Source organism: Branchiostoma belcheri, unplaced genomic scaffold, assembly GCF_001625305.1.
Source record: "Branchiostoma belcheri isolate BF01 breed outbred unplaced genomic scaffold, Haploidv18h27 scaffold19, whole genome shotgun sequence".
Classification (NCBI taxonomy): Eukaryota; Metazoa; Chordata; class Leptocardii; order Amphioxiformes; family Branchiostomatidae; genus Branchiostoma; species Branchiostoma belcheri.
In genome coordinates, this window is record NW_017803379.1 from 1,236,694 (window position 1) to 1,264,551 (window position 27,858).

At 39.2% G+C, this 27,858-nt stretch overlaps 4 protein-coding genes across 5 annotated transcripts in view; 2 read left to right on the forward strand and 2 right to left on the reverse strand.

The window, feature by feature from the left end:
* The first annotated feature begins 1,819 nt into the window (after positions 1 to 1,819).
* Positions 1,820 to 5,146, forward strand: LOC109467972. The gene is made up of 9 exons (XM_019766155.1): positions 1,820 to 2,179; positions 2,382 to 2,528; positions 2,690 to 2,767; positions 2,904 to 3,000; positions 3,133 to 3,241; positions 3,410 to 3,467; positions 3,640 to 3,776; positions 3,949 to 4,092; positions 4,229 to 5,146. Exons 1-9 carry the CDS (start codon positions 2,021 to 2,023, stop codon positions 4,443 to 4,445), a joined length of 1,146 nt encoding a protein of 381 aa, XP_019621714.1. The 5' UTR covers positions 1,820 to 2,020; the 3' UTR covers positions 4,446 to 5,146.
* LOC109467971 (calnexin-like) lies at positions 4,653 to 16,059 on the reverse strand. 2 transcript variants are annotated; one of them, XM_019766153.1, is made up of 21 exons: positions 15,954 to 16,059; positions 13,216 to 13,298; positions 12,790 to 12,926; positions 12,402 to 12,525; positions 12,099 to 12,175; positions 11,866 to 11,947; positions 11,549 to 11,617; positions 11,130 to 11,253; positions 10,933 to 11,011; positions 10,603 to 10,677; positions 10,338 to 10,373; positions 9,906 to 10,019; positions 9,376 to 9,416; positions 8,775 to 8,890; positions 8,538 to 8,612; positions 8,178 to 8,324; positions 7,709 to 7,828; positions 7,463 to 7,585; positions 7,005 to 7,166; positions 6,712 to 6,743; positions 4,653 to 6,421 (listed from the first exon to the last, which is right to left on the reverse strand). In XM_019766153.1, the coding sequence occupies exons 1-21, from the start codon at positions 15,964 to 15,966 to the stop codon at positions 6,385 to 6,387; spliced, it is 1,866 nt and encodes a 621-aa protein (XP_019621712.1). In that variant the 5' UTR covers positions 15,967 to 16,059; the 3' UTR covers positions 4,653 to 6,384. The 2 variants fall into 2 exon arrangements, with proteins under 2 accessions (XP_019621712.1, XP_019621713.1); XM_019766154.1 differs by lacking the exon at positions 15,954 to 16,059 and adding an exon at positions 15,827 to 15,947.
* A 482-nt stretch (positions 16,060 to 16,541) lies between these two features.
* LOC109467970 (ubiquitin) lies at positions 16,542 to 17,956 on the forward strand. Its single transcript, XM_019766152.1, has 2 exons — positions 16,542 to 16,660; positions 17,477 to 17,956. The coding sequence occupies exon 2, from the start codon at positions 17,488 to 17,490 to the stop codon at positions 17,719 to 17,721; it is 234 nt and encodes a 77-aa protein (XP_019621711.1). The 5' UTR covers positions 16,542 to 16,660; positions 17,477 to 17,487; the 3' UTR covers positions 17,722 to 17,956.
* Positions 17,957 to 20,031: 2,075 nt separating this feature from the next.
* The window catches only part of LOC109467969 (F-box/LRR-repeat protein 21-like), a 19,105-nt gene continuing 11,278 nt past the window's right edge, over positions 20,032 to 27,858 (reverse strand). The window contains exons 2-9 of the mRNA XM_019766151.1: positions 26,047 to 26,173; positions 25,522 to 25,597; positions 24,626 to 24,794; positions 23,761 to 23,961; positions 22,999 to 23,166; positions 22,096 to 22,222; positions 21,794 to 21,887; positions 20,032 to 21,571 (exon numbers count right to left, since the gene is read on the reverse strand). Of these exons, the coding sequence (XP_019621710.1) occupies positions 21,016 to 21,571; positions 21,794 to 21,887; positions 22,096 to 22,222; positions 22,999 to 23,166; positions 23,761 to 23,961; positions 24,626 to 24,794; positions 25,522 to 25,541 (1,335 nt within the window). The 5' untranslated portion in view covers positions 25,542 to 25,597; positions 26,047 to 26,173 and the 3' untranslated portion in view covers positions 20,032 to 21,015. The remainder of the gene's footprint in view (positions 21,572 to 21,793; positions 21,888 to 22,095; positions 22,223 to 22,998; positions 23,167 to 23,760; positions 23,962 to 24,625; positions 24,795 to 25,521; positions 25,598 to 26,046; positions 26,174 to 27,858) is intronic.

Below are 27,858 nucleotides of genomic sequence, written 5' to 3' on the forward strand. Positions count from 1 at the left end.
CAAGTGAAACTAATGGAAAATCAATACAAGCGACCAGACAGGCTGTACATCAACCGGCACAAACTAAGTACAACAGGTTGGCCTCCATCCAAGCATGGTGGAACCCAATTTCCTGCCCAACTCTCTACAGTCCTATTGTAAAGCTTTAATAAGGATCTACAGAAATACCACACGTTGACACAGATGTTCTGGCATGACCAAATCAATAATGCCGCTACTGTACCAGAGTGCAATATAGAAAATTTCTGACTGAGTCTGAGCCAAATGTTGGGATGGAAAATAATAACAACCATGGTGAAAAAAAATCTTATTGACAGTCTTATTTAATTTGACAACCTATCAATACCTCTTCCTCTTCCTCTTCCAGTTGAAGTGACCGCTATCATCAAGTTGATCATTCTGTCACTTTTAGTTGAAGGAGGCGAGAGGTCACCAACCTAAGACTGATGTAGTTTGGAAGCCCTAGACACAAAGGTGTCAACGGATGTGGCTTCCACCGTTGTCTGAGGCAGAGCATTCCATTCTTTGACAGTACGTGGCAGAAATGAGGCCATACGGTACTGGGTCCTACCACCTGGCTGTACAAACTGTTGGCCGTGCACCCTTCTCTCACGTACTGGGGCAGGCTGTAGTTTACCCCTAAGACCATCTGTGCAGACGATATTATGCTGTATGCGGTATAGCATGGCAAGTCGGGCTGTCTTTCTTCGGGCCTGAAGACTGGGCCAGTTCAGGTCCTCTAGCATTTCTGTGGGACTTGACGTTTGCCTGTAACGTCTCATCACGAAACGTGCTGCTCTGCGCTGAACTGCCTCTAGCCTATCAATGTCTTGTTGGGAATGAGGGTCCCAGACTGTCGCCGCATATTCAAGTATGGGGCGTACATAGGTCTTGTAGGCCAATTCTTTAATGCGCCTGGAGCTGATCTTTAGGTTTCCTCAATAGCCTAGGCCTTCAAGGGTTCAAGTATAGAAAAAAAATTCCTAATGTCACAGACTCCTAATGTGATAGGATAGTCCTATCACATAAGAGAAATTGTCTTGCATTGTTTGCCACCCTTTGTTACTTTCCAGTGTCACTACATGTAGTTACGTAGTCCCTTGGGACAGGGAATGCCGTGCGGAAAATTACATGCAAGAGACATCTGCTACCTAGCTACAGGCTAATAAAATTTATACTATGTTTATATTATAGTACAAATTCACAAGATTCCTACTTACTGTCTGTTTTTGTCCGAAAGCTTGTACTTCTGTTGAGACTTCGCCATCCTAAATGATCACTTCACTGACCGAAGTTTGCAGCAACAAAATTTTGAGAAATTTTACAAAGCGGACCGGTCCCCGCCCTGGTTCGATACTGGGGAGGGCGGTACGATCAGCTAGGAAAAAACGAATTTCACTGTAAAGCGAATTATTCACTCAATGAAAATTGTCTCATAGGTAGCGTATGGACGGTACTAACTTTACCTGCTTGTTTGCAATAGCTTCTCCTTTTATAAACAGCTTCTAAACGAAGAAAATGGACCAAAGTCTGTTTCAAACTTTGCAGAATCCGCCATTTTGGCAGGTATTTGTGTACCGTCATGCTCCGCGTGAAATGGAATGTTTCACTGTAGGCGAGGGTTCCCTGGATTACAGTAGCAGCAATATTGCTTCGATATAAAAACGAAAGAATTCCATAAGATCAAAAATTCAACATATCTTTGTAAAATATAGTTATCAACTTCAGAAAAATATTTTGACAGATTTACTTGCTGTTTATGTTATATGAATTAACCTCACCGGTCCCCCAGAATAAGTGTGGTACAGTCATCGCGGGAAATATGGCGGTCAGTTCGAAAAACAGATTAGTGCAGAAACACTGTCGTATAGATATGTAATTTCTTAATACAGAAGTTTAAGAGCAACTGAAACATGCAATGGGAACTGAAAAGGACGCCTGTTTCTTCTGATTCTATCAAAATGTACTAGGCTCGGGCTTGGATATAGAAGGGAGGTTGAATTTTGGAGGTTACAAATTTATGTACAAAATCATACATAATTTGACAACTATGGATGAGTTGGTGGAAAAAGCACAGATCTTCCTGGATATACTTAAATCTGCACGGGGAACAGGTGCTGCTGACTGGACCAGGGAGGACCTGGAGAGAGCGTATGGTTGGGCCAGGTACTTTGAACAGGTAAGATGTAACTTATATTTGAATGAATGTTAGTAAATAATATTTTTAATGCACTTTGTTGCTGTTATATTATTACCAACGTTGAAAACAAATCTATGATATTATTATGTTTAACGATTAGACTGTACTATCAATACATAGTCTATGTAACATTTTACAATCATTTTAGTGTAGTGTTGTGCAATTAATATCCTTCCTGTAGGCCTATGCCACGGTTACATCAAAACCTCAAATAGCTGAGAGACTTGACAGGAAGCTAAAAGTGCTGGCCAGCACTGAAGCATCACCACTGGGGCATCAGCAGTTTTCTCTTCAACTTCTTGGAGATGCCAAACAATTTGTGGATCAAGTATGTAGATTTTTCCTGTTTTGTAAAATCAATTTTGCCAAATTATAACATTACCTTGTGAGCAAAGGCAATGCAGCTCTTGTAAATCGCTTTCTATTTTTGTCATCATAGTGAAAGTGAAATATCACAGACATATTTGCATTTTACTGTTTATCCTTCAGGCTTTAATGCAAAACTCCCATCTTCCTCCAATGCTGTACTCTGTAGTCTTACAAAGATGTGGACAGAGCCAAACACAGGTAACTTTTTACTTCGTCATGTAGCTCTATTTTCACAATAGTCCCAAATTTATAATATTCAGTCTTTTATGTGGACTGTGTACGTTGGTTGCCAATTTTTCTTTAAAAGATAAAAGTGAAATATTTTGTTTTTCAGGATGCTGTTGCCTTCTCCCAGCTTCAGTCTGCAGTACAGCTTGTTGGCCACATGAGAGAGCTGTTAAACACGAACCACAACAATTTGTTCCATTCAGGTATGTATGTGCTGCTCAGTTGTCATATCTAACATGTATATCCCATATTGTACTGATACTTGAAGTTTAAGCTTTCCCGCAGACACTCATGTATTAGTTATCTTATGTGTATCTTTCTTATTTCTATAAAAGGTCCTGCCAATGATTGCTGCCAGGGCCGGGACATCCAAGTTGAGACAGATGCCTCACTTCTCCTCCAGTTCATAAACCTACATCTTGCAGAAAGTGCACAGACACAAAGGTACAGAGACTGGACACCATAAACATACAGATGTCACTACTATCATCAGGCCACAAACATTTTCTTTGAGATTTTTTTAGCTGCAGGTTTAGGTTGAAATCATGAGGATGGGACTAGGTAAAGGGTTAAGGTTAAAATCGCTCTGTGACAATTTTTGTATTTTTCCAGAACGAAACAAGCCATTGGTAGAAAACTGCAGGAAATTGTTCTACACCAGCAAGGATGGGTGAGTACATTTTTCAGGATAATAGATAGATAGATAGCAACAAGTGTTTTGTTTGTTGAATCTGGTTGAATGTTTCTGAATGCCGGTACAAGTGTATATCCAAGTACTGTACATGTACAACTGTAACAGGTAAGTGACTCCACCATTCATCCTGTGATATTGTTTTATGCAGGAGACAGTCTTAACTGCAATGGTCCTGAGTGTGGAAACACATGAAACAACGTCAGCTGGACCCAATATAGATGTAGAATCCAACCCAATCAGCAAGTTCTTACTCCAGTGGGTGTTACAACAAACAGGACATAACAGGTACATGTCCCATTGATTTTGAATCAGCACATTTTCATAACATAATTTTCATTGTTATGATTTCCTTACGACTGTCGTTTGCCAACTGTTATAAGATTTATAATGCATGATCTGTTTTTTTTTTTTTCATTTTGAAGTTGTTCTTCATTCATGTAGTCTTGTCTTCTTCCAGGTTCATGTTTCAGGTGCAGACTTCATTACTGGTGAAGGTGGCTGCTATCTACTTCAGTTTCTACAAGGCATATCTGTCATATCTAGTGGAGTGGGGGAAGGACATGGTGGTGATGGAACAGGCACAGCAGGGCAGAACCTGGAGGTAGGGTTATCATGCCCCCTGGTGACAATATTGGATACTGCAGTGATGTTATGGACTCAGAATTTGACCTATTCATCACCTAAATTTTGGCACGTTACTTCTCATTAACAGTATCTCCATTCTTTTTATTTTCCAGACATAGGACTGGGGAAGACCAGTACTCGTTTGACCAGCTTCTGTCTCATGTGTTAGGTCTACTGCAAGGCCCTCCACACGTGGCAACAGCAACTCTGAAGTCTCTCCAGTCCCTCCCTGCACCTGGAACCAGCCCCACCAACCGTTCCATCTGGGAGGAGATACTCCAAACACCTCAGATCATTTCCATTATTCAGACCAAAAACTTACAGGAATAAAGATGCTGTCTTCAACTTGACATTAAAGCACCTATCTCAACAATCAATCTGTACCATAAGCAAAATGCCACAGTTACATGCATTGATTATGCACTTAAAACAAACTTCTATTTTTCAAGTCAATTGTATCTATCTACTGTAAACGTCTTGTACAGAAAAAGTATTCTTGACTACATGAATGCACAGAATAAAAACTGCAGTTACGGGTAACTTTAGGGTAATTTATTTCAAGACAAGGAAATGTATTACAGGGAAAAACATGATGGTTCAATTGAAAAGTCTGGTAATGTTTCATAGTTCCTTTTTCTTCCCAGTTATGTTTACTATGAATCTTTGGTGAAAGTATAATAGTTAGGAATTTGTTGACCAGTTACACAGTAATGCCACAACCATTGCTTACATGTACTCAACAAGCAGCACTCTCGGATTATTTATTTGCTTTTGTATTCAAGATGGTACAGTAGTTGGCTATGTTGGGGTTTCTGTAGTACCTATATGGTACGTCCATACTGGTGGGAGATAGTCCTTCAAATAAACATGTGTATAATGTCAATACATATACAACTTTACCTGGCAACTCTAGGTTTAAACATCCAGCATGGCCGACTATGCTTATGTCACAGTGCAAACACCCCATATGTCTGTTATGGCTGTTCTTCCTTGCCTTTGAAAGCTACAATCATAGATGGGAAGATTTCTTATAACATATCATCTAAAAGAACACTACAACTTGCAGTGTTTACCAGTTCCAATATGCTTTTGTTTCTTCAGTAGTTTTGCCTACAATGTCAATTTTGACATTCAACAGTGATATACAGATATGGTCTACACAACACTGCTAGAAAATCACCAATGTATACAATCAAAGTCTACAATTATAGCATTTTACATCACTCATTTACATACATGTAAATCAATTTGCATGGTAAAAAAAGCTACCCCATGAGTTTGCATCTATAGGTTGAACCTTATAAGAATGACTTTTACACATTCTTGCAGCTTTGTTCTAAGACCAAGGTTTACAGAAATCTCTACTCCTTACTATGAAAGAACTAGTCAATGTGAAGTCTACAGCTACTCCTGGAAGAAGCTAAACAAGGGATGAAGTCTATATCCAGGTCCTACATGTATACAACCTTCCATGTACGCAGCCATGTTAAAGCACAGCCGTATTTGGGCATCAACCCATCCAATAGCAGATTCAAGCACTTACAGTAGACTGTAGAACACTGAACTAAACACATTCTTTCCTTTTTACAATATCATTTCATACAGTCAAACTAAATACAGTGGAAAACACTCAACTTTCTCAATCACCAATTTCTTGCCTATATTTACTCCTACAAATTCAATGCATGCAAACATAATCATTACTTCATTTAATTACTACCTAGTAGTATAAGCAGCACAAGTCTTTTGTACATTCCTCCATTTTTCTTCATCATCAAATATACAAAACTCAAGATAACCTTGTGTTTAGGCACTGTTTGTATATAACATTGAACCTGCAGTGAAAACAAGTAACTAAAAAAACAACTTGACAACAAAGAGGAATGTCAACAAGTTTTACTGACACTTGCTCCAAAACTCCAACTTGATAGTGATATAAGAAGTGCAGAAGTACAAACAAAGTTTTTACAGTTGTTCCTGGTATTCTCAAGGAAATGTACAATGTAACACATAATATACGCATCTGTCAGTGTCATCTGCAAGGGGAAGGGGCAAGAGAGGCTGATCTTATTACCCAATGCCATTTTCTTGATCTACAGACAAGTCGAGAAGTTACGAGCCACTGTCTCGCAGATGACACCAGCAGATGCACAGGTTTCCATAATGCACATCATTTCAGTCTAATATATCGGACTGGGCATTCTGCGCGAAATGCCCCCTGCCCCTGGCAGTTTCACATCCCTGATAATGTCTAAAGGTTGGCCCATCATCAGTCTTTCCTGACCTTACGCTTCCTGGCAGATGTTCTGGAAGGACACAGATGACAACTTGTTAGTGATCAGACATTGACATTACACTGCACACCTACCTTTGCAAGACAGTAAGGATGGATGACAATGTAGAGAGTGACTGACTGACTGCATGCAGTGAGGGTCACTTTGTAGATAATTTTAAAACCACCACCAAATGCTTTAACTTCAGTTGAGCAGTTTACTTACTATTTGTTCATGAGAAGCCTTCGGGTTTCTACATCATACAATTTCACACAATCAAAACATAGACTACTTTATTGTCTAGAACAAACCACATAACTTACCTTGGCGACCCTTCCTCTGCTAATGCCTCAGGCTGAAAGGTAAAAAGGCAAAGTGTCAGTACCTACAATCCTTTAATCAGCATATTTTGCCTAATTTACAGGAGTGTGAAGGCAATACCACCAAAAATTGATAGATTTATAGTTCTTAGTGGAGTCAAAAGTTACCAACAAAACTTTTTCTTCATCCTCTAAATGCCATCAACTCTGTTACATTGTAGCACAGTCATGTACTATAGTGAAGTAGCTAACACTACATTTTCTGGCCATGTTTCTGAACTGTGATGTTATGTTACCTGTTCTGTGGCCTCCAGGTCAGCTTTGCTTGGTTTCCTCTCCTCCTGGTCCTCCTCAGGAGCTTCCTGCTCCTCCCCCTTCTCCTCAGCCTCCTCCTCCTCCTCCCCAGCTTCACCCTCAGCCTCCTCATCAGCTGCTGCTTCTTCCTGGTCCTCTTCAGCCTGAAGGGTGAGGTTCACAGTTTCTTCATATCGATAGATTTGTATTGAAACCAGTTCAACATGCTGCTTCTATTTCCACATTTTCAGCACTATCTCATCTAACAATTCCAAAACTTTAGCCCTACCTATCCACTTCAAGCATCCAATCATTAATCATTCCATCCAAACATCTATCTTTCCATCCATTCATTTCCTGTTCATAGCTTCTATCAATAACAATGATATTCAGGCTTTACACATGCATAGCTTTATCAGCATAGCCTGACATCTAAGAGCTCCTAAGTTATAAATCCTACCATAGCGTCTCCTTGTCCCAGCTCAGCTGGTTTGGCATTCAGATCTGCCTTCTTCTTAGGAACCTTGTCGTCTGGAGAGATGGCATCTGTCTTCTTGGGGTGAGCAGCCTTCTTCTTGGGCATCTAGGAAGGAAGGAAGGAGGTGTGTTAGAAACTTAAGTATGTTAGAAACTCTAGGTGTGGTACATAGGGACAATTTGAGCAATCCTTTGTGTTCATGACACGAGACGTTGCATGTGTTCTCACCGTGGCTGGGCAGCAGAAGTGGATGAACAGGATCACAGGGATGGCGACGACCATGATGTACACAACCCACAGCCAGGGACGCTCGTACGCAGCAAACACCACTGACTCTATGAAGGATTGCTGGAAAAAAAACAACAGAAATTCAACCAACAAACATCATTCCTTGGTCCAGAAATAGACCTATCTCTTTCAAAGTAAAAGATCCAAAGTGTTTGTCTTACATCTTCTACATGTATGTACTAACTGTACAAGTTACTTAAATGTGTAAGTTACAGTCATGAAGGCTGGTAAAATCAAACCCATTTATAGGTATGATATTCACAATTCATTCTAGTATTCACTTGAACATTCACCACACAACTTGTTTGAACATTTGTTTGTTATCCGATTTGCATATTGACTGCACCTGACCCATTAAACTGCACAAACATGATATTTCATGAAAATGGTACATGAAAAGTCCCCTTACAGCAGCCTTCTCCCTGGCTTCTTCGTGGCTCTTGAGTTTCCAGCTAGCCTTGGCCCAGTCGTCGGCGACCGTCTTCTCGTTAGTGATGATGAAGTTGTCAAACAGAACGTCCTCTGTCATTGACCACAGCTCCAGGCCTATTGCACCCTGGGAACACACATGAGAAAATCTCTCAACAGTGTATTCAAGATCTCCCTTAAGTGTTTCCTTAAATATGTTCTAACACTTAATTTCAAAGAGAAAGGCCTGTAACTCAAATCAGATTACACACAAACTCACAACCCTTATAGAATTTATAGCAAAAAACATAAATCTTTAAGTGTGACTATAGCTAGCAAATCAACATGAAGAATGACTTACAATAGGAGTCATGGCGTAGGGACTGAGGTCTTCAAAGTATTCAGGGTTGGGAATCATCCTGGGCTTCCAGATACCCTGTAGAGATAAAAGTGTGCAAAATGTATAAACCTTGTCTTAGTAAAATAGTTAACAATGCAGTTGAGCTGTGAAAATGCTCTTTTTTTCTTACTTACTTCTAAGGAAGTGCTACATATTAATATGTTAAACACTGTTTGACAAAATTACTACAGATCTTACCTTGTAGTTGGGGTTGGCGATCATGGGTGCTTTCCACTTGCCCTTGTACTCAGGGTTGTCAATCATGGGTGGGGACCACTCCCCACACCCAGGGGCTGCCTCGCACTTGGGATTCTCTGGGTGGGGAAAACATGGATTTCAGTTTTACCTTCTCATATCTAAAGGTGACCCACAATACACATTAGAGCTACATGTAAGGAAGACAAACATGAGTAGTGTAGTGGGTGGATATTAAAAATTGTTTGTAAGATGACTACGTTATGAAGCATATATGCAGTGACATGCCTCTAACAAAAGTAGTCAGCTGTTACTTTTCCAAAGCTTTGGCCCCGACTGCCATGTGCAGTATGCAAGACAGGCAGGAATTTGACACCTTGGACAGGGCAATACTCAAGTATATTTATAAGGACAATTCAAGTTGATGTTATACTATGGAGTCCCAAATTTCAACTGTTACTGGCTTCACTTAAATTATTACACTACATGTACATTGAAGTAAGCATGCAGAGTTATTATCTGAAGTCAGCTTCATGCTAGTAAGAACAGAAGCAAAGACAATACAAGTTTTGTAACAGAATGTGTAGATTTGATGGACACCTACCTATCTGAGGAGCCTCCCATTCACCATCCATTTCATCATCCCTATAAAACAGATGAACAAACAAATGACAAAATATACATATATAACATCAAAGGATGAGCCTTGCCAAGCTAACACTCTAAAGACATTTTTTTCCATATTTTGTACGCATTAACTGGTTGAATTTTTTTTTAGTTGTATCCCAAGTTCTGAAGAGCGTAAGACACAGTCAAGGCGACGTCTAATCTCCGAGGTCTTGGGAAAATGTTGTACCAAAGTCTTAAATCCCTCAGACACAGACAGACAGAGGGGCAGGGACTTTGGGGTCATCCGTGAAAGAGAAATCTGTATCTGACTGTTTTGTTGTTTGACATGTCTTAGCTTTCATATTCTAAAGGTGGTATGGCTTTGTGCATAAACTTCACAAACACTTCATCATTTCCACTTAAGCCTTAAATGACGATTTAAGTGATGAGCAGCCTCAACTGGAACAGATCTGACAACATGTACCTGGCTGAAGTGATCTACTATCTAAGTACTATAACACTCACCAGTCTTCTGGTTTGACAGCATTGGGGTCAGGGACAAACTCCTCTTCATCGTCCAGCCAGCCACTGGGCTTCGTGGCATCAGGGTCGACAATCTTCCTCGGGGCGTCCTCATTCCTGTAAACCACGTGACAGAGAAGAAAACAATCAATTTTATGCTAATTCTTTGTGACTTGTTCCTTGCAAAGATCAGTCTTAGTCACAAATGTGTGCACAGTCTATAACCTGTAGTATGGATGAATCATTCTTTTGGATGTATCTCAAGTTCAGAAAACACAGTCGTAGTATCTCCAACATGACAGGAGAAGCAGGGACTTTGGGTCATTTAAAACAAAATTTGTACCTGTCACTACCAAAGTTTTTAAAACAAGATGTGCCGTCATATAACCAGCATGTAACCATTCTTTGTTTTCCTAACATTCAATCCAGACTTACCAGTCTTCAGGCTTAGTAGCATCAGGGTCTGGGATCCTGTAGGTAGAACAAACCATCATTCAGCAAGGTACATTCCAGTATACATTTGATAAAAAAGGGTATTTCATCATAATTGCAGCAAGCTGAGAGAAAATACATAATTTTACCATTATTTGCACAATGAGAATGTGATGTTATAACCCAGTGCAGGTAAATATTTCACTGATATGGAAATAGCTTTGCTCCTGAGGAGTTGCCAAAATGTGACAATGTAAGCTAGGCTCACTTTTCCCTTTCATCCCAGTCCTCAGGTTTACTGTCATCAGGATCCTCAATCTCCTGTGGTGGGTTGACTGGAGGGCTGGACATGACAAACAACATTCTACTGTCAATCACTCAATTTAGATTAAGTTCCTACACACAGGATACTCATCCCATAGCCAATAGCTTATAACAATTAACACCTGTCAAAATATAGAAAATCTGTCAATTCATATTAAAAGACATGTTTTGATAACCACTTATCAAGATTTGTCTTTAACACAGTCATGATAATTGATCAGTAGAGAGAAGGTTGGTCTTGAGGATGTTGAGAGATAAAACAACACAACAGTACCTGACATCATGTAGGAGACTTCCAGAGTTCACCAGAGTCTGGTCCACAAGCAGCTCAAAACTGTTGTCTGGGTTCACAACTGGAAGGGGGGGAGGATTACAGTCAGTATCACTTATGTGCTGTTACAGAAACAATTTCAAAATGTCAAATACATACACTAAGTTTTTTCTTGCTAACTTTCTTGCTTATAGCCTTACTTAAGGTGAAGAGATGTGTCTGCTTGTCTGTGAAGACGTTGACCAGGTCCATGGTGGGTTTCTTGGCGTGTTTCTCCTCGTATGTACCGTTGTTGGGGTTCTTGTGTCTGAAGATGAAGTGCAGCTGTGGAAAGAAGAGGTCACTGCTTTATACGACTTTAAACGGCTAACATGTAGTAGGATGGAGTTTCCGAAAAAATCACTTGAATGTACATATACTGTAAAATGTCTTTATCTGAAGACAAAACAGAGGACAGATAAGCTCAATTGTAATATTAAATACCTGTCCCAAAGACACTACCGGTACCAAACCCTTTGAACTACAACTTACAAGAATTGTCAGCCTTTACACAGTCTCTACACAGACTTGTACCTTCTACATAGCACACAAGATAAATATGATATAAATACAGTCTTACCTTTGTATCCACCCCACACTTGTCAGGCCCAAACATGATGGTATAACCCGTTTTATCCTGGAAGTTTTTCTGTTGCGTGAAAGAAAGTACAGTCAATCAATAGGTTCTGAAAATCCCATCTTTTGCGTTTCGCAAACATACAAACAACTTTTTTCAAACCATTCCAAGTATATTACAGTGTCTAATACGTCAAAGAGTCAATGATAAACACCAACTGTCTGTACTTTTGAAAGGAACTAGATAATTATAGTAAATCATGACAAGTAATCAAGACTTATTTCACTCATGTGAATATAGTTAGATAAAAGAGTCCTCACCAAGTCCAGACCAGGCACATCTGACAGCAGCTTGATGTAAGCTCCTCCACACTCCATACCCTTCTGGAAACGCACCTCGTATCTGGCGAAAAGTAACAGCAAGGCATTATAGAAGAGTAGTTACGCCTATCTGAAGTAACAACCTATGTATAGAGATTGTCTAAAATGCTACAAAATCTTATGTTCCATTCTTTTCTTACAACAGTGCCCAAGTCCAATGAGGACATACTTACTGCACCACTAAAGGCTTGCCATCAAACTTGAACGGCTTGTCTAGCTTGGCAGCAACAGCATGGTGTTTAGCACGAGACTGAAAAAGGCAGAGACATTTTCAAGTGAATATTTGAAGACTGAAGCTGTTTAGAAGCATCGTATGACTGAAATGTGATTCTGGACACTAAATGATATGATTCTTAAAGTTTTACGAACTTTGCACGTCCTTCATATCAATTAACTTTTTCCCAAATACTTTTCTTTCAAGACTTCACTAGTCTGGAACATCTACTATTTCTGTACACAAAGTTTAATGATGATACCTTCAGCACCAGCCCAAGGTCTCCACTCATGGCTTGTTCCTCGGGTTCTTCCACTGCCCACTTCCCATCGTACTTGGCAATATCCTCAGCCACACCTTCCTTCTTAGCTTCAGACAGCACCCATCTACCAACACAACATTAAAACTGTTGGGATGTACAGAAATACAGACATATAGTTCTGAGGAATGTGACAGTCAGATAATGCTTACACATAATGAAGCAAGTTTTAACTGTAATATCTGACACAAGATTTTAGACTTACCCACATTTTGTGTTCGAAATTATAGCTTAAACTTTCTTCATAATGACTTCACAAATGAACTTTCAAAATAATGGTTGTAACTGTAAATGTTCTATTTGTATATTTCTGACAGGTAGAGAAACATACTTTTGTTTGAAGGACTCTTCACTGGTAAAATGGTCGGTGAAGAAAGTTTCTCCAGTAGCGGTAGGTGGGCTGTACAAGGGCTTCACTTCCTCTGGCTGTTCTGCTTCTTCTGTTCCTTCTTCAACCTCAATGGTCTCCTGCACAGAAGGGAACACTTCAGAACTTCTCCAAACAGATAATATATTACAATGTATATAGATTTTTAGGACTAGCTTTTTGTTATGTCCAGTCCAGTGTATATTGGCGGGTTGATTGGTTTTCTATAGTGTCACTTTCATTACTAGTACAATGTACCTGTACTTCTTTTTCAACTACATATCTAGCCAAACTGTTTGCCCATTCCACTTTCTAGAATGCAGAGTACAGCATAATACATGTACTTGAATTTCAAGTTGAGTTTCTAAGAAATGATGTGTGGACGTTTACCTCATCCTGGGCATGGGCAGACCAGCCCAGCTGTAGCAGCAACAGAGCGACCAATGACAATCTCAGGAGCATCTTGTTTGATACTGGAACAAAAACAAGACAAACACTATAGAGGTGCACTACAAGTAGATATCAACCACACAGCTTGTTCAAAGCTGGTAACATTCTTTGATGTTTTCTCTCTGCACAACAGGATATCATGTACAAAGTGGTCTGGTATAATCACTTAAAATTCCAGAGTCTGCGAATGTCTTACAACAATACATATTCATGTCATAGAAATACAAAAGGTTGGAGTATCATGAGCTCCTAAATGTGATGTGTGAAAATTATATGCATGTTTTGACATTATCATGATGGGTTGTGTTTTAATTGTCTTCATTGGTCTATCCCTTTATTGGGCACCCCTCCTCTCAAGGGATTTCCACTGGCAGGTGCACACATAAATTTTCCATACAGGGTAATTTCTATGTTTTAAGGCTGACAAAGGGACAGGATATTCGTATATCTTATGAGTTTTAAGGTACATCATCACAAAAAGTCACTCTGGTCTACATAATTGGTAACCCCATAACGACCATGTGATAGATGATGCATTAAATTTTCAGCACCTCATACCCACCAAAAGACCATGTCATGTGCGTATTGTTTTAAGCTCAAATGGGATCACCCGCAGATATACATGGATATCCCACAGGAATAGTGTATGAATATCTGACTCCAGCTGCCAACAGCACCCATGTTTTACTAGTATCTGAACTGTTATGGACAACTCTACAATATTACATTACCAACAAATGCCTTGTATTTATACGCAATGCTGATGAATGTTGCAATGAATAAAATTATCAAAAATGATAGAATGTTTCTTTTCTGTGCTGGGTAATATATAAAGCGTTAGCCCCTTAAATTGTAAATGGTTGCTCAGTATAACCCACATGGCATTTTCTCACAGATGACACAAAGATTATATTCAATTGTCTATGTATAGACATTGTACTACATATGGGTAGATACTCATCGATGTCATTGTAATACATGTACATGTATAGGACAAAGGATTACTTACTAGTATTTGGGGCATGGTGTATAGGTTATCTCATCATTTACATAATTGCAGTCTGCAAATGCGCATATATCAATATGTTTATGGGGACAGGAGGCCATTATACTAGTGCATGTATATTATAATTTTGCTGTTTTATCAATCCACTAAAGCTGTGGACTAGAATAACAGTACAGATGAATCCGGCTCTACAGAACAGGATATCATTCTATCTTATCAATTGGATATCCTGTGAGATATCTTTATCTTACAACACATGCTCAACACACTCAAACTACTGTAACATTACATGTTTGACAAATGGGGAGCTCCAATACATGTATTGTATGCACAACTGGACCTGTAAGGCTGTTGCTTTGATTGAATGGTTTACTCTCAATGATAGTACTGTAACTCTACCAGCACAGCTGAAATTTTAGCCCAGGCAGGTGGAAAAGAATGTACATATGCGACTAGTAATTCATACCAAACCTGTTCTTCCATTATCTGAATTTCCATTGCTTATACAGACAAATACGCAAAGTGTAGCCTGGCTGTCTACCCAACCCCATACACAGTGACCACACCCACACTTCAAAGAACATGGATTGTGGTCACCTGTACTGTAAAACATACAGTGCCTGGTACAAATGTGCACTGACTTCCAATTAGCTCTATTGTCTGGAAATGCAGAAGAAACAGTTATCTGGTCAAGTCACTTGTACTGTTTCCTCTGCCTTCCCATATAATAGTCTGTGGCAGTGCCCACATCGATAAGTTACACAGATTACCTAAAAATCGCCCTCTCCCATTTCATGATCTAACGGGATTGGGAATTAGTACTTCTACCAAATCTTTTTCTTACACCTGCCACAACTCTTGGCTTTCTCGACATGCTACTAGTACAAAATCCTTTGTTCACATTGTGCAAATATCATACATTCTCTGACAACAAGAAAATTGCGTTCTTAGATACTTTCCTCATGTCCTGCGGAAGTCTCATGGACATAACACTAAAATGCAACTGTAAAACATAATCAAGGAATATGGACCTTTATGGTAGTTTATAATAAATCTATATGGCCCTGGATAATAAAAAGTATATGGCCTTGGATACAAAATTATTTCAACTACACAGAAATGATCCAATATCCGCCACACTGCCAAGCAATAAGTAAATGTGGGGTTTTATAATGATTACATATCAGTGCAATATTCAATAAAAAAAGAATTGAGTTTCTTACAAGAATTTTCATAAGACTTGAATTTGAAATTGACAAATATTAAAAACTGATATAATTTTTTCCTGTGTTTTATGCCAAAAATCCCACAGTGAATTTCATATTCTAATGGAAATCCACGTGATGTTTTCGTTCTTTGCACATATTCTTATAAAGCCGACATTAAAACAGATCTCTGTCCTAAAAATCCACCCCCTCCCCTCCCCACGGTCATGACAATGCATACTGATATCATTAGCACATGTACATGTGGGGAGGCCGTCAATGGGGAGGGGTCACCACATGTGAAAAACGCCTCCCCTTTCAACACGCTCCGAATTCTTACCTAGCCGATTGCAGAGCCTGTGGTTTCCCGACTCAATAAACGAACAACGCGTAGTGAACGAAATGTAGCAAGAATACAGGTTTGGGTTATAAAATCGGCACTAAAATAACCAGGAAGAGAAACTCACCTTTCCCCGGCATGGCCCAGAACGTGGAACGCTCTGACTGGCTGATAGCTCGTTGGGCTGTCTCACTATCTCACCACGAAATCATGGTGTACAGGGTGTGTATTTTCCACCAATTTATCAAACTTTGATATAGCTACAATAGAAACCCAAAATTTATAGCTTAAAAATACGTTATCAAAATAAATGTACCATAATATAGGTATACATGCTATAGTGATATAATATAAGATATTGATTACACCCCTCTAAAGTGTATGGTATCAGCTAAATAATGTTTTATAAGGACAGCTCTGATTGGTCTATACGGGAAGTACAGCGTAGAAATATCCAATGACGAATCATGACGCTTTAGGGGAACCTTCTAGAACATAATAGAATACGTAATAGTTCGGGCCCGTATCACTGAGCAAAAAGAAATATTATTGCGACACACCTGCGTTCTTCCCTGTCGATTACGTTATGATATTTCGATATAGTATATACCTGACATCTTATTAATATATCAAGAATTCACTCTGATGGTTCTTGTAAAAAGATCTAAGTATAAAAGGAATAGACCGTATTTTACATGCACTATTTTCTTGTACTGCAGCAGGATATATGAGTAAAAGATCACAAACTATAAAGTACGGGAAATTTCTTGCTCAGCATTTGTTCCTGAAAAACAGTGAGAAAGCATCGTACATTTCCTCTTCATTTACTTGACGGTAAGTAAGGAAAAATCGACCTATTTAGTAGAATATGTTTTCAGTATGTTTAAGACTCCTTTTCTGACGATATATTTGTAGATTGGGGATCATTTTCTGTCAGGAAATCAGACAACAATCGACCTTCAAGCTTCCTGTCCGGTCGCCATCTTTAATTTTTCTTGATGCGTAGGATATAGTTACGAAATTTTGGGTTTTATTCGAGAAATTACGAAGATCTTACAGTTTCTGTGAATTAAATGTTGAGGCATTTTCGTTGCTGTTAGATTTAAGTTACAAAACAGCTGTAACCAAGGGTGTACGTGACAAATTTTCGCTTCCTGAGAGTAGCGTCCCCACGCTGACATAATGACTTGGCGGAAATTACTAGTACGTGGCGCAGTTCCTTTTTGGACTTCCAGCAAGTGTGTCCGATGAAATTCTGCTTGTATAGTTACAACATTGAACTATTATGAACTTGGGCTAAACAGAGCATTTATTTTAGTGTTCTTTGCACTTTTTTATGACTGGAGAGCGGCTGACGCAAATACGTGTTTTGCTCTGAATTTTGTTTGCACAAATTGACTTTGAACGAGATTTTTTTTACCAAAACACGAACATTCACTAGTAAGAACGACAAAATGATTTTTTTTCACAAAGTGTTATGTTAAAAGACTTCAATTTCCCATGGCTCCTTCCATATAATTTTAGTCAGTTTGAGACAGCCATGCATAATTTACTTACTATTATGTGGGAAGCTAGGAAGCTAAACAAAAGGACGAATTCCTTTGTTAATCCTTGTCACATGTTTTGATTATTTCTTGTAACCTCTTTCAGACAACAGAAATATGCAGATCTTCGTGAAGACCCTGACTGGCAAGACCATCACCCTTGAGGTTGAGCCATCCGACACCATCGAGAACGTCAAGGCCAAGATCCAAGACAAGGAGGGCATCCCCCCAGACCAGCAGCGTCTTATCTTTGCCGGCAAGCAGCTGGAAGATGGCCGCACCCTGTCCGACTACAACATCCAGAAGGAGAGCACCCTCCACTTGGTGCTGCGTCTGCGTGGTGGATTCTAAGAAAGCAACGCAACAGCTGAAACATTCCTCACAAAATGCATGCTTTTTCTAGTGTTTAAAGCATTAAAGCACTTTAAAAATGAACAGAATTGAATTTATCCTGGACCAGCTTTCCTTAAAGTTTAACAAACACACTTGTGAAAGAATTGTCCTATGTGTAATTTTGTAACTGTCTTTTGCACCAGATGCTTTGTAGTGATGCCACATGTTTCAATAAAGAGCAATGAGCATTGAATACTGTTTGTTGGTTTGAATTATGTGCACTTAATTCACAAAATTTCATAGCTGAGTAAAGGTTTTGCCTAGTGACAAGGCAGTTTCAGTATAGTTTTGAATGGGCGGTTAGGTTCAGGTTTATAAAAGTTATCCCCTACTCTGTGATGTCCATTTAGCTCAACACTTACTGCAAGTAGTGTAATTGAGAAATGTTGAATACTGTTTAGATCAAAGGAGAAAGCAAGAATTCCCAGGCAATCTGTAGACTGCAAGGCAATGGTAAAGAATGCTTTTAAACTTCTTAGCAAGAGATCAGGACTTAAACCAAGTGCTACATTAGTATATAACCAAGGCTGGCCCTGTGAAAAAAAAATAGTCGAAGGAAGGCATGACAAGATTGTTAGAAAAAAGTTTTACGTCAGCAACTCATGGGTTCCTTGAACTCAAGAAGGACTTGCAGAAGTCTTTCAACAGATTCCAGTTAGATTATCAGCCACTGTAACTTAAAGAAGACATTACTTACGGGCAACAGCTATAAGTAAGTCACATGCATGGCTTTTTTCTCCTGCCAACGCTGACCAGCCACACTTTTCTGACAGCTACCAACAGAAGAGCAGTAAGATGTAGCCTGACTAAATCTATGCTCCTAGCGGTCGGCCCGGGGTAGCTGGTGTAATACCTGGCCGGCCACTAGGAGTGCAGATTTAGTCAGGCTAAGTAAGATGGAGAAGCTAGTAGATGCTTGTTAGACAACAATGACTTCCCCAACATCTGCTTAGAGACTAATGCACTAGTATCTACCTTGACAAAGTGTAACACTAAAAGAAGCATAATATTCAGTAACAAACCGTACAACCTGATTTTTTCACAAAGACCTTTATTGTAAGCATCTTTTCTAACCCATTTGCATCCAATGTGAAATAAAGTACATTATATACCCTCGTTCGAGATGTGGAACTTGCCACAATTTTTGGGCATTCTTGTTATGGATATGCAATTTCTTTCACTATGGACACAACTGGGTTGGTGAACTCAAGAAGTAGCATCACCCCAAAATACATTTTATCCTGTAAAGATCAGTATTTACAAAGGAAAGATGAGCAACAGATCAGGAAATGTGACTTTTTTTTAACCTCAGGAGTCCCCACTCTGAGAAAGATGTCTATCTTGACAGGAACACAAGTATAATCCTTTAGGTTATATATAAACATTTAGGAAATCCGTTATCTGTACAATCTCACATACATGTACATAATAATATCTCTTTCAATCTCTCAAAAATACATGATTGCCTGGCTCTGTACGTAATTTAACCCACATTTTACTTCTACCCCATTGAGTACAAATCTTTTTATCTGTATCAGCTTTGATGACACCAGGTGTTGCTATAACACAACTATACTCAAGTCCATTCCACATCACCATGCAGATTTTTTGGAATTGAAGAATATAAGAGTATGATGTCATTGTTTTAAAATCCATGAAAATACAGTCCTCAGAATCACAAATATTCATCAAAACTGACAAAAATTCAGATATTGAAAGTATGTAGAATTCCAAACAAAGTTCAAATGTTTCTTCCCTAATTTCAAAGATTTGAAGAAAAAGACACCCGCACAGGTACTTGGAATGGACCCTCCCACAGCAAAAACAGCCAACTTCAGCTCATTCCAGTTTATACTTGATTACAACAAGCCACTATTGCGTCAATGTTTCATTTCAAGAACTGACAGGTCTTCTGCTTCCTAAAACTATGGTAATTTAGTTCACATCAAGACATCAACTGATACAAATTCTTCTGTGACACTGTTCTATTGTGCTGTTACTTTTCAAGATATGGCAAAACTACAAAGTACCAATTGTCAACTACAAAAATATGTACAGGGCATATCTTTGAAAGCTTTCAAGAGAGTCAACCAAGGACAGTTCAAAATATCAATTACAAACCTCTTTGTAAAGACAATGACACAGCTGTACATATCATGGATAAGTGGAGTATCTTGTAGGCACATCACCACTAGCAGCTATTAATGTTTACCGTTCCACAGAAAACGATGTATTTTCTGCTTGTATTTTCCTAGTTTCTTGCATGTACACAAGACAATAAAAACAGTACAAAACCTTACCATTGTCAGTTATTTGACCGGATGTTTTAAGGTTCATCTACAATTCTAGAATATGAAATTCTTTGTCTGACACTCCTTCAAATTTACTAAGAAACTTGAACAACCAAACTGAATTACTCTTGTAAAAACAGCTAAACACATCTACCTGTCTTGTACCCATCCATGCTAATTTGTCCTAAATGGGCAGGCTTTAAACATTCCAATCACTAGATGCCAAATAAATATTCTATCCAGAGAAATATTGCTGGCCGACAATATTGTTGGGCACAATTTTGAAATTATTCTGGCCTCATCAGCCAATTCATTACTCATGACCATCAGACAAAAATGGTATGTATTATACAGAGAAGTATAGATGGAACACCATCAGCAGTATACAAAAGAAAAACATAACAGTAGCACAGCTTACAACCATTTTGTTTTCCACCTCTGTCTGATTTTGTGCTAGAGGTTGGCCAGTATTGATGTAAATCACATAATTACTACTTTTTGATTGGAATAAACATGGGATATATATCACACCAATGTGGTTCCAAGCTGCTACTAAGACCTATTTTTTCAACCTGTTTCATGAGACGGAAAAACTAAGTTCAGGAGGATTGCTACCTTGTTTGTGTCATGTCACTTAAATAATTATTCTTCCTTTTACAAAATAGTCACAACAAACAATGGCACGTCTGCAAAGACAGCAACTTCAAAATCTCCATTCAAACACACTTACAACACATTGCCTCTTTGTTACAAGCTATGTACAGAAAAATCAACAAATATGCACACAGTTCCACTGCATAAAGAGATGGCACATCTCTTCCTTACTGCAACAGATGCCTCCTAGTGAGTTGGAAACATGCCATTTCTCCATTCAGGGCAAGTGCTGGTATGAGTTTCCTCATAGGCAGCACGGGGGGGACTCGTGTTCATATGATGAATCCATCATCATTTGTATCACAGTTCAGACTACGGGCATGTATTCGGGCATCCAATAACGCCCGATGTACTTGGACACTGCGCTGTACGCCTCATAGGTGTCAAAGTTGTTGTCCCCAACCAACACTTCCTCCATCACGCTCAGTTCTGTCAGGTTCGGTCCCAGGATTTTGGCGAACTCCACGAATGCGCTGCACGACAGTTCGCACTCCCCGAGCCCGAGGGAGTGAAGATTCTTGCACGACTTTGCGATCAACACCACTTCGTCATCCAGCGGTTGCGTGCCGTTCGCACAGACCACCAGTTCGATCAGCTTGGGGCAGTGTAGCCCGACTCTCCGCAAGGCCGATTTGGAGACGTAGGCACCGAAGAACAGGTGTGTGACCGGCGTGTCACACTGGAAGAAGGGCGCGAAGTCCTCGTCGTTGTGCACGTAGAAGTACATGACCAACGTCAGGTTGGGCGAGTGCTTGGCGACCGACTGCCAGCTCTCCTTGGAGATCTGGTGAAACTGCATGATCTCGTTGGGGTTGCTGCTGATGACGTCAATCCGCAGCTGCTCCAGAGTGGCATGCTCCTCCCTAGGACAGACAACAACATCGTTATTGAGATACAGGACATTACTGTGTCACACAATATATAAAAGACCCACACACACACAAGGTGAAAGCACAGACAAAAAGGTATTCTGACACCCTAAAAAAGAAAGTAAAAAGACACATGTCATCCTGTATTAGACCTTCCCTCCATAATTTCACACAAAAAGGGCCACTCAAAAGTGTAGTGCTGCTGCACTGACATACCTTGATAAGGTGAGAAGTAGCTGATCACTGAGTAGTGTGTAGTTCAGAGCCAACTCTCGCAGATTTTGACAGTGGTCTGCCACTGCCAGGATACCTAAATTCATAAAACCTTGTTAGCACCCTGACAATTCCAGCACATCAATAACAATGGCAACACCCTGGTGTTAACATAGATGAATGTAATTTTACAGGTAAAACTTTACACATCACAAATGTTGAAAATCTTTTACAGTACCTTCAGGGGTAGGCTGCCCTGGCTGGGCGTGCTGAACAGCCAAACTAATAAATAAATACTTAAATACCTTTAGGAGATACATGTGGGCAGCTGGTCATGTTGAGAAGTTCCAGGGAGTCGCTGCTGTTCTGGATCATCACTGCTAGAGAGGGGTCATCCACCGGTGTGTCATCCACCCTCAGCTGTGACAGGGACTACAGATGGCAGCAATGTTGTCAGCATACACAGAATGGAAATCAGTGATTAATTTATTTCTATGAGTGGTTAGTTTGGAAATTCATTGTTCCTTACAAGTAGGTTGTGAGTATATGCTATTTGCTGAGTCTTAATCTATATGACATCATACAAAACAAGTAAAATCTGAGATTTTATACCTCCGGGCTTTTTATTGTATATTTTTATATGTTGTTTGTTATGTATAGTTGATGGTGTTGAATTTTGTGCACAACAACAATTGTTGCATGCCGCAGAACTAGGGTTTTAAACAAAGAATTTATCGAGACCAGACACCCCTCTGTGCGAGGGGTCATATATGTGAACCAGACCGAGAATATCTTAAACACGCCAAAGGTCAACAGTCACGACCATTTTCACGCTCAAAGGGGTGTTCTGGGACCACCAAAAGGCACCATTTTCACGCCCGAAGACACATATACATTGAACAGAAAAGAATGTGCATCATCTTTAGCCCAATAGCAAAACATACACCGAGTCCCAAAAAAATCCGTCCACCCAAATGTGAGAAAAAGCTGCGAACATGAAAATCTACATCTCTCACAAAACCCTTCCGCGGAAGGATGTCTCCTCCCCCGGAGGTAATTAGACAACAGTTCTGGTCCGGGTTTCTCTTCATCACAAACACGAAATTCAGTGTCTACTACTAGTATCTTTAAAGACAGACTTCCACTTGCATTAATAGGCATCATGATCTATTTCATCAGATGTAAGATGGCCTGATTAGTGGACAAACCTTGGAGTGGACAAAGACGACGGTGAGCGCGGTGACGAAGTCCTCTCTGCTGACCTCCTGGAAGCTGGGCTTGGCCGTGGAGATCAGTCCCAGCGTCTTCAGCGAACTGTTCACCAGCTGGGACAGGATCTGACAGGCAGCTTCCGCTGACTCCTTGTTACTGTCAACCTGATACATACACATGAGCACATTATGTTATAAATAGGGCAATTATTTTTATTTATCACATCCGTCAGAGCAGTCAAGCAGACTGAGGACTCCCCTGTTGTCCTTTTAAGGGACTGTCTTCTAGTTACTTCTAATATACCTACTGAGGTAGTCATCCAGCTGCCTGTATTCATTTTCAGGTTAGAAAGTTAGAAGTGTGCTCCAAACAAACCCGGTAATGTTGTATGTACATGAATCTACACAAAGTAATAAATTCACAGCAGGTCAAATTTATAGAAAATTATCCATTGTTAGATAACGTTGAGATGTTTTGTGTTTGCAGTTTTTGGAATGATTGGTTGGATGTACAATTCATGATACTAGAATTTAAAAAAGAATGCAAGACATACAGCAAGTTTCCAAAAGAATCAATTTGGGGATACCGATAATATGATTATCTTGGAAACTTGACAACCGATGAAATGCTAGACTATATAACTAGGAAATGTATATGTTGTAGGGTTTTTCCCCTCGAATGTTTCAGCTCCCTTGGTCAGATGTGTATGTTAATGTAATAGGGGTACGCACGCTGTTAGAGGAAAAACAGTATCCTACCTTGAAGCTGACAGACTGTAGGTGGTGTGCGTGGCGTCTGAGGACCTGTCGGATGAGCTGGGGAGGGGTGGACTTGAAGTGGGACGTGTTGGGGTTGTTGAACTCAAACGTGAACGTCTGCCACAGTTCTGGCAGGTGGAAGGTTTTGTTCCAAAGACGGCAGACCAGGGAGGCTCGGGCACGATCCCATAAGGGTAGGAACTGAGGGGATGGAAAAATAGGATAACAGTTAGAACCATTATACCACTGGGCCTCATGACCTCAATGAAAAGCATCCTGCATGCCGATTTGAGCTTCTCATAAATAAAGAATGCTTCAAACAAACTTTCTAGATGTCCTACACATGTAATTAATGTATGTTATTATAGACATGTTTTGTGAACTACATGACTTGTATAAGCCACAATCAATTAGCCTGGGTGCCAAGCTAACAATCAACAAGAAATAACAATCTTTTTTTTTATACCAAAATTTTGTTGACATTAGAGTCTACTGTAACTGTATACTTTAACCCTCAATTCTTTAAGATCATGTAAATTCAGTGACTGTTTTATCAGCAAGTAGCTAAGTTAGGGACTGACTGCCCTGGAAAGTATTCCAGAAGATGTCACCCCTAATAATCTCTCTACTAGCTATAGCCACAATCAACAAGAAGTAACAATCCTTTATACCAAAATTTTGTTTTCATTAGAGTCCACTGTACACTTCAACTCTCAAATCTTAACATCTGTAACTTCAGTTATTCTGTCATCAGCAAGTAGCTATGGTAGGGGCAGACTGCCCTGGAAAGTATTCCACAAGATGTCACCCCTAATAATCTCTCTTGATCATTATCAAACCTATCATTAGTATCAATGCTGAATACCTGAAATATGTGAGTCAGGATCTCTGAGGGCATGTTGCTCCAGTCTCGGATGATCTCCTCTGGAGGAGCCTTTGCTCTCAAAAGCTGTCTCTTGGCCCGTTGTCCATCTGAATTGCCGTTCTCAGAATCTATGGCTTCTCGCATTGTTCGTTTGGTGGATTGGGCGGTCCTAGGCCATTAGCAGAGATAGACATTTCAAAATACAGGCAATCAATGCGAAGTCCAATAAAAGCATACAAATGAGTGCAAGCACTTTCATAGTTGAAAGCATAACATGTTATGGCTACCAAAAACCAAGAATAATAATAAGACCCATAGCCCTGTATCTGAAAACAAATGATATTCACAATGCCACAGCAGAAGAGAAAGATTACTCTTCAACAAGTTTCATGGTAAAAAAACACTCGATATCAATGATATTCACATGGCTACAGCAGAAGAGGAAGAGTTCCATGGAAAAACACTCTTTGCATACAGATTTCCGGAGAAAACAGGTGCAGGATATAGTTATTCAGTTAGCAGGCACTTCACAATCAATCAAACATGTCAAAGACACATGTTCATTCTACTGAAGGAAAAGATGAAAACAAAACTGCTTGAAGATAAAATATGTCTTTATGGTCATTGTATAGCCGGAAATTGATTTATCCACCATCAAGCCATGCTAACTTTCAAGCTCACAACTGAAAGGACTTCTATCCAATTTCAAAGAACTACCGGTAGTACGGTACTTTCAATAACTTTACCTTCATTATTTCAGTTGCATTTTTCAGAGATCTACATGTAGAAGGACTGTTTACACAACATTGCAACTGGCCAATAAGAATGAACAGATACTGATATAGACTAAGAAAGGGACTACAGCAAAAATCAAATGGAAAGAAAATGGAAATTACCTTCGAGGAAGTGGAAACATGATTGTACCACGACTTCTTTCAGATCTTGGCTGCTCTTTGAAAACTTAGCTGGTACCTGCCAAAAGATGAGATAATTTGTAATGATGACATCATTGATGTCTTACAGACAGCTTTAGATAGCACTATGTACCTTATTAAGAAAAGATCCATCCTACCAATTCATACACAACGTTGATTCCCGTATAAGATAACAGATGCCAACAAAAACATTGATTTCGGGATTGATATTTTAAATGCAACTTCCCTTTACTTGCTCCTTATGGCACTGCGGCAAAACAGAGAAACATCAAAGTGCAGATCGTGACCTGCTTCTTCTAAATGGGTGACTTTTCCTATGTAAATATAATGGTTCCATCCCAAAGCGTTTCAAGGCTGAGAAACTGGGGATACTTTCCTCATGTCAGACACTGATATACATGTACACAGGTTGAATATGAAACAAAACTGACATAGGATAGACCACGGCTTTCTCCAGCTGTACATAACAGTGGCTTAGAAACCTACCAGCAAATGTGTGAAGACAGAATCCTCAGGTAAGTTTAACCCACGCTGAGGTGCTGCCAGTCCACGATTGTGTCGCCTCCTCCCATGTACATGTGCCTCAACCAGAGATGCAGACTGATACGACTCCCTGGCAAGGTGGAACAAATAAATAGAAAACACAACTGGTGGTTATAATAAGATCTGAGACAAAAGATATTTTTATCTTTGAGTTTAACAAAATAGATCAACTGGTGGTTACGATAAGACAACAAATATTTTATCTTTGAGTTTAACAAAATAGATTGACTGGTGGTTAAAATGAGACAACAGATATTTTTATCTTTGAGTTTAACAAGATAGATCACTTCTACATCACCATATAAGGAGAAGATTTACATTTACATCGGTAGAATAATATAATTTACACCCAAGTGAGCAGGCACTTTAGAAAGGCATTTGATATGTTTTCTTAATGACATCAAATTTACTACATATCATTATGTCACGGTATTATTGTCACTAGATGAGTTAAATGATTTGCAACATGTACATACTGTTACATGTATATACATTGTATTGGCCATACCACTGAGAAAAACTCAGAAAAACTGCACACACACAAAAACACAATGTGGCAATTGATGTTAAAAATTGATGTTAAAAATCTAGCAATGACTAAATGAGGAATATTTTGCATGTATGACACTATCCGTACTTCACTATTTATTCATTATCACCTGACAAGTAATAATACTAATAATCACAGTACCGGTAACATCCAAATGCACAGATGTGTATACACAACATGAACATATACTGATATACATGTAGCTGCACTTACCAAAGGCAAACCCTGGTACCATTCTATGGCGTCTACTAGACCAATTTGTTATTGGCTTGACTTCGATCTGATAGCATACTGCTTTAACATACATTAATGTCCTAACCTTACAGATTGTCCCACCATTTACTAGCATTCAAAAATGACATCTTTTCTTTGTCCCATGACTAAAAAGAAGGATTTTTATTCCCCTAAATGCCATGTGACATGTTGCTATGATTTGCATGATGGCTAAGTAAGCTGAGAAGAGGCACTTCCTGTCAGTGTCACATGGAGAGAATGGGCAGTAATATCACTTGCACGTGCCATAAGGGCACTAGGTGACGCATCCTGCCATGTACTTCCTCATATTAATATTATTATTCTCCTGAATTGACAGTGTGTGTGTATAAATGTTAAAATAACCGTCTGCAATGTTAAACATAAACAGGATGGTATTGCATAAAAACAACAGAAAGTTACACTTCATTTTTAGCAACTGGCAGCAATCAAAAATCAATTCATCTGGCAAATAAATATTCATAATGATGTCTACAAAATGTCAATGTCATATAGAACCAGAACTATATTACATGGAAGTATATATACACACTTTTGATCAAACAACTTTATTTTCATTTTTACTACAAATAGGATCGGTTATATAATTATGTAGTTAGGTACATGTAATTAGGAACTGCACCTGTACCCACTTGACCAATGCACTGGCCAAGGCACACTCAAATTTTAATGACCATTCAAATGTAACTTGCAATATGTTTCATTCATCTATCCACCCATAAACAAATGTTGATAAAATGCTAATATGAGCCCTACTAAGTTAAATGCAAAATTGTCTAAACTAATCTTACTACTGTAACAAAACGATCTCATTAAAAAGTAGGTATGTTCAATTATATATCATCTTAAAGTAAATGGTCATATGGCCATGTTTGAAGTTACAATGACCATCCTGAAGCATGTCCTTGACCAGTTTTTACTTCTTGACCAGC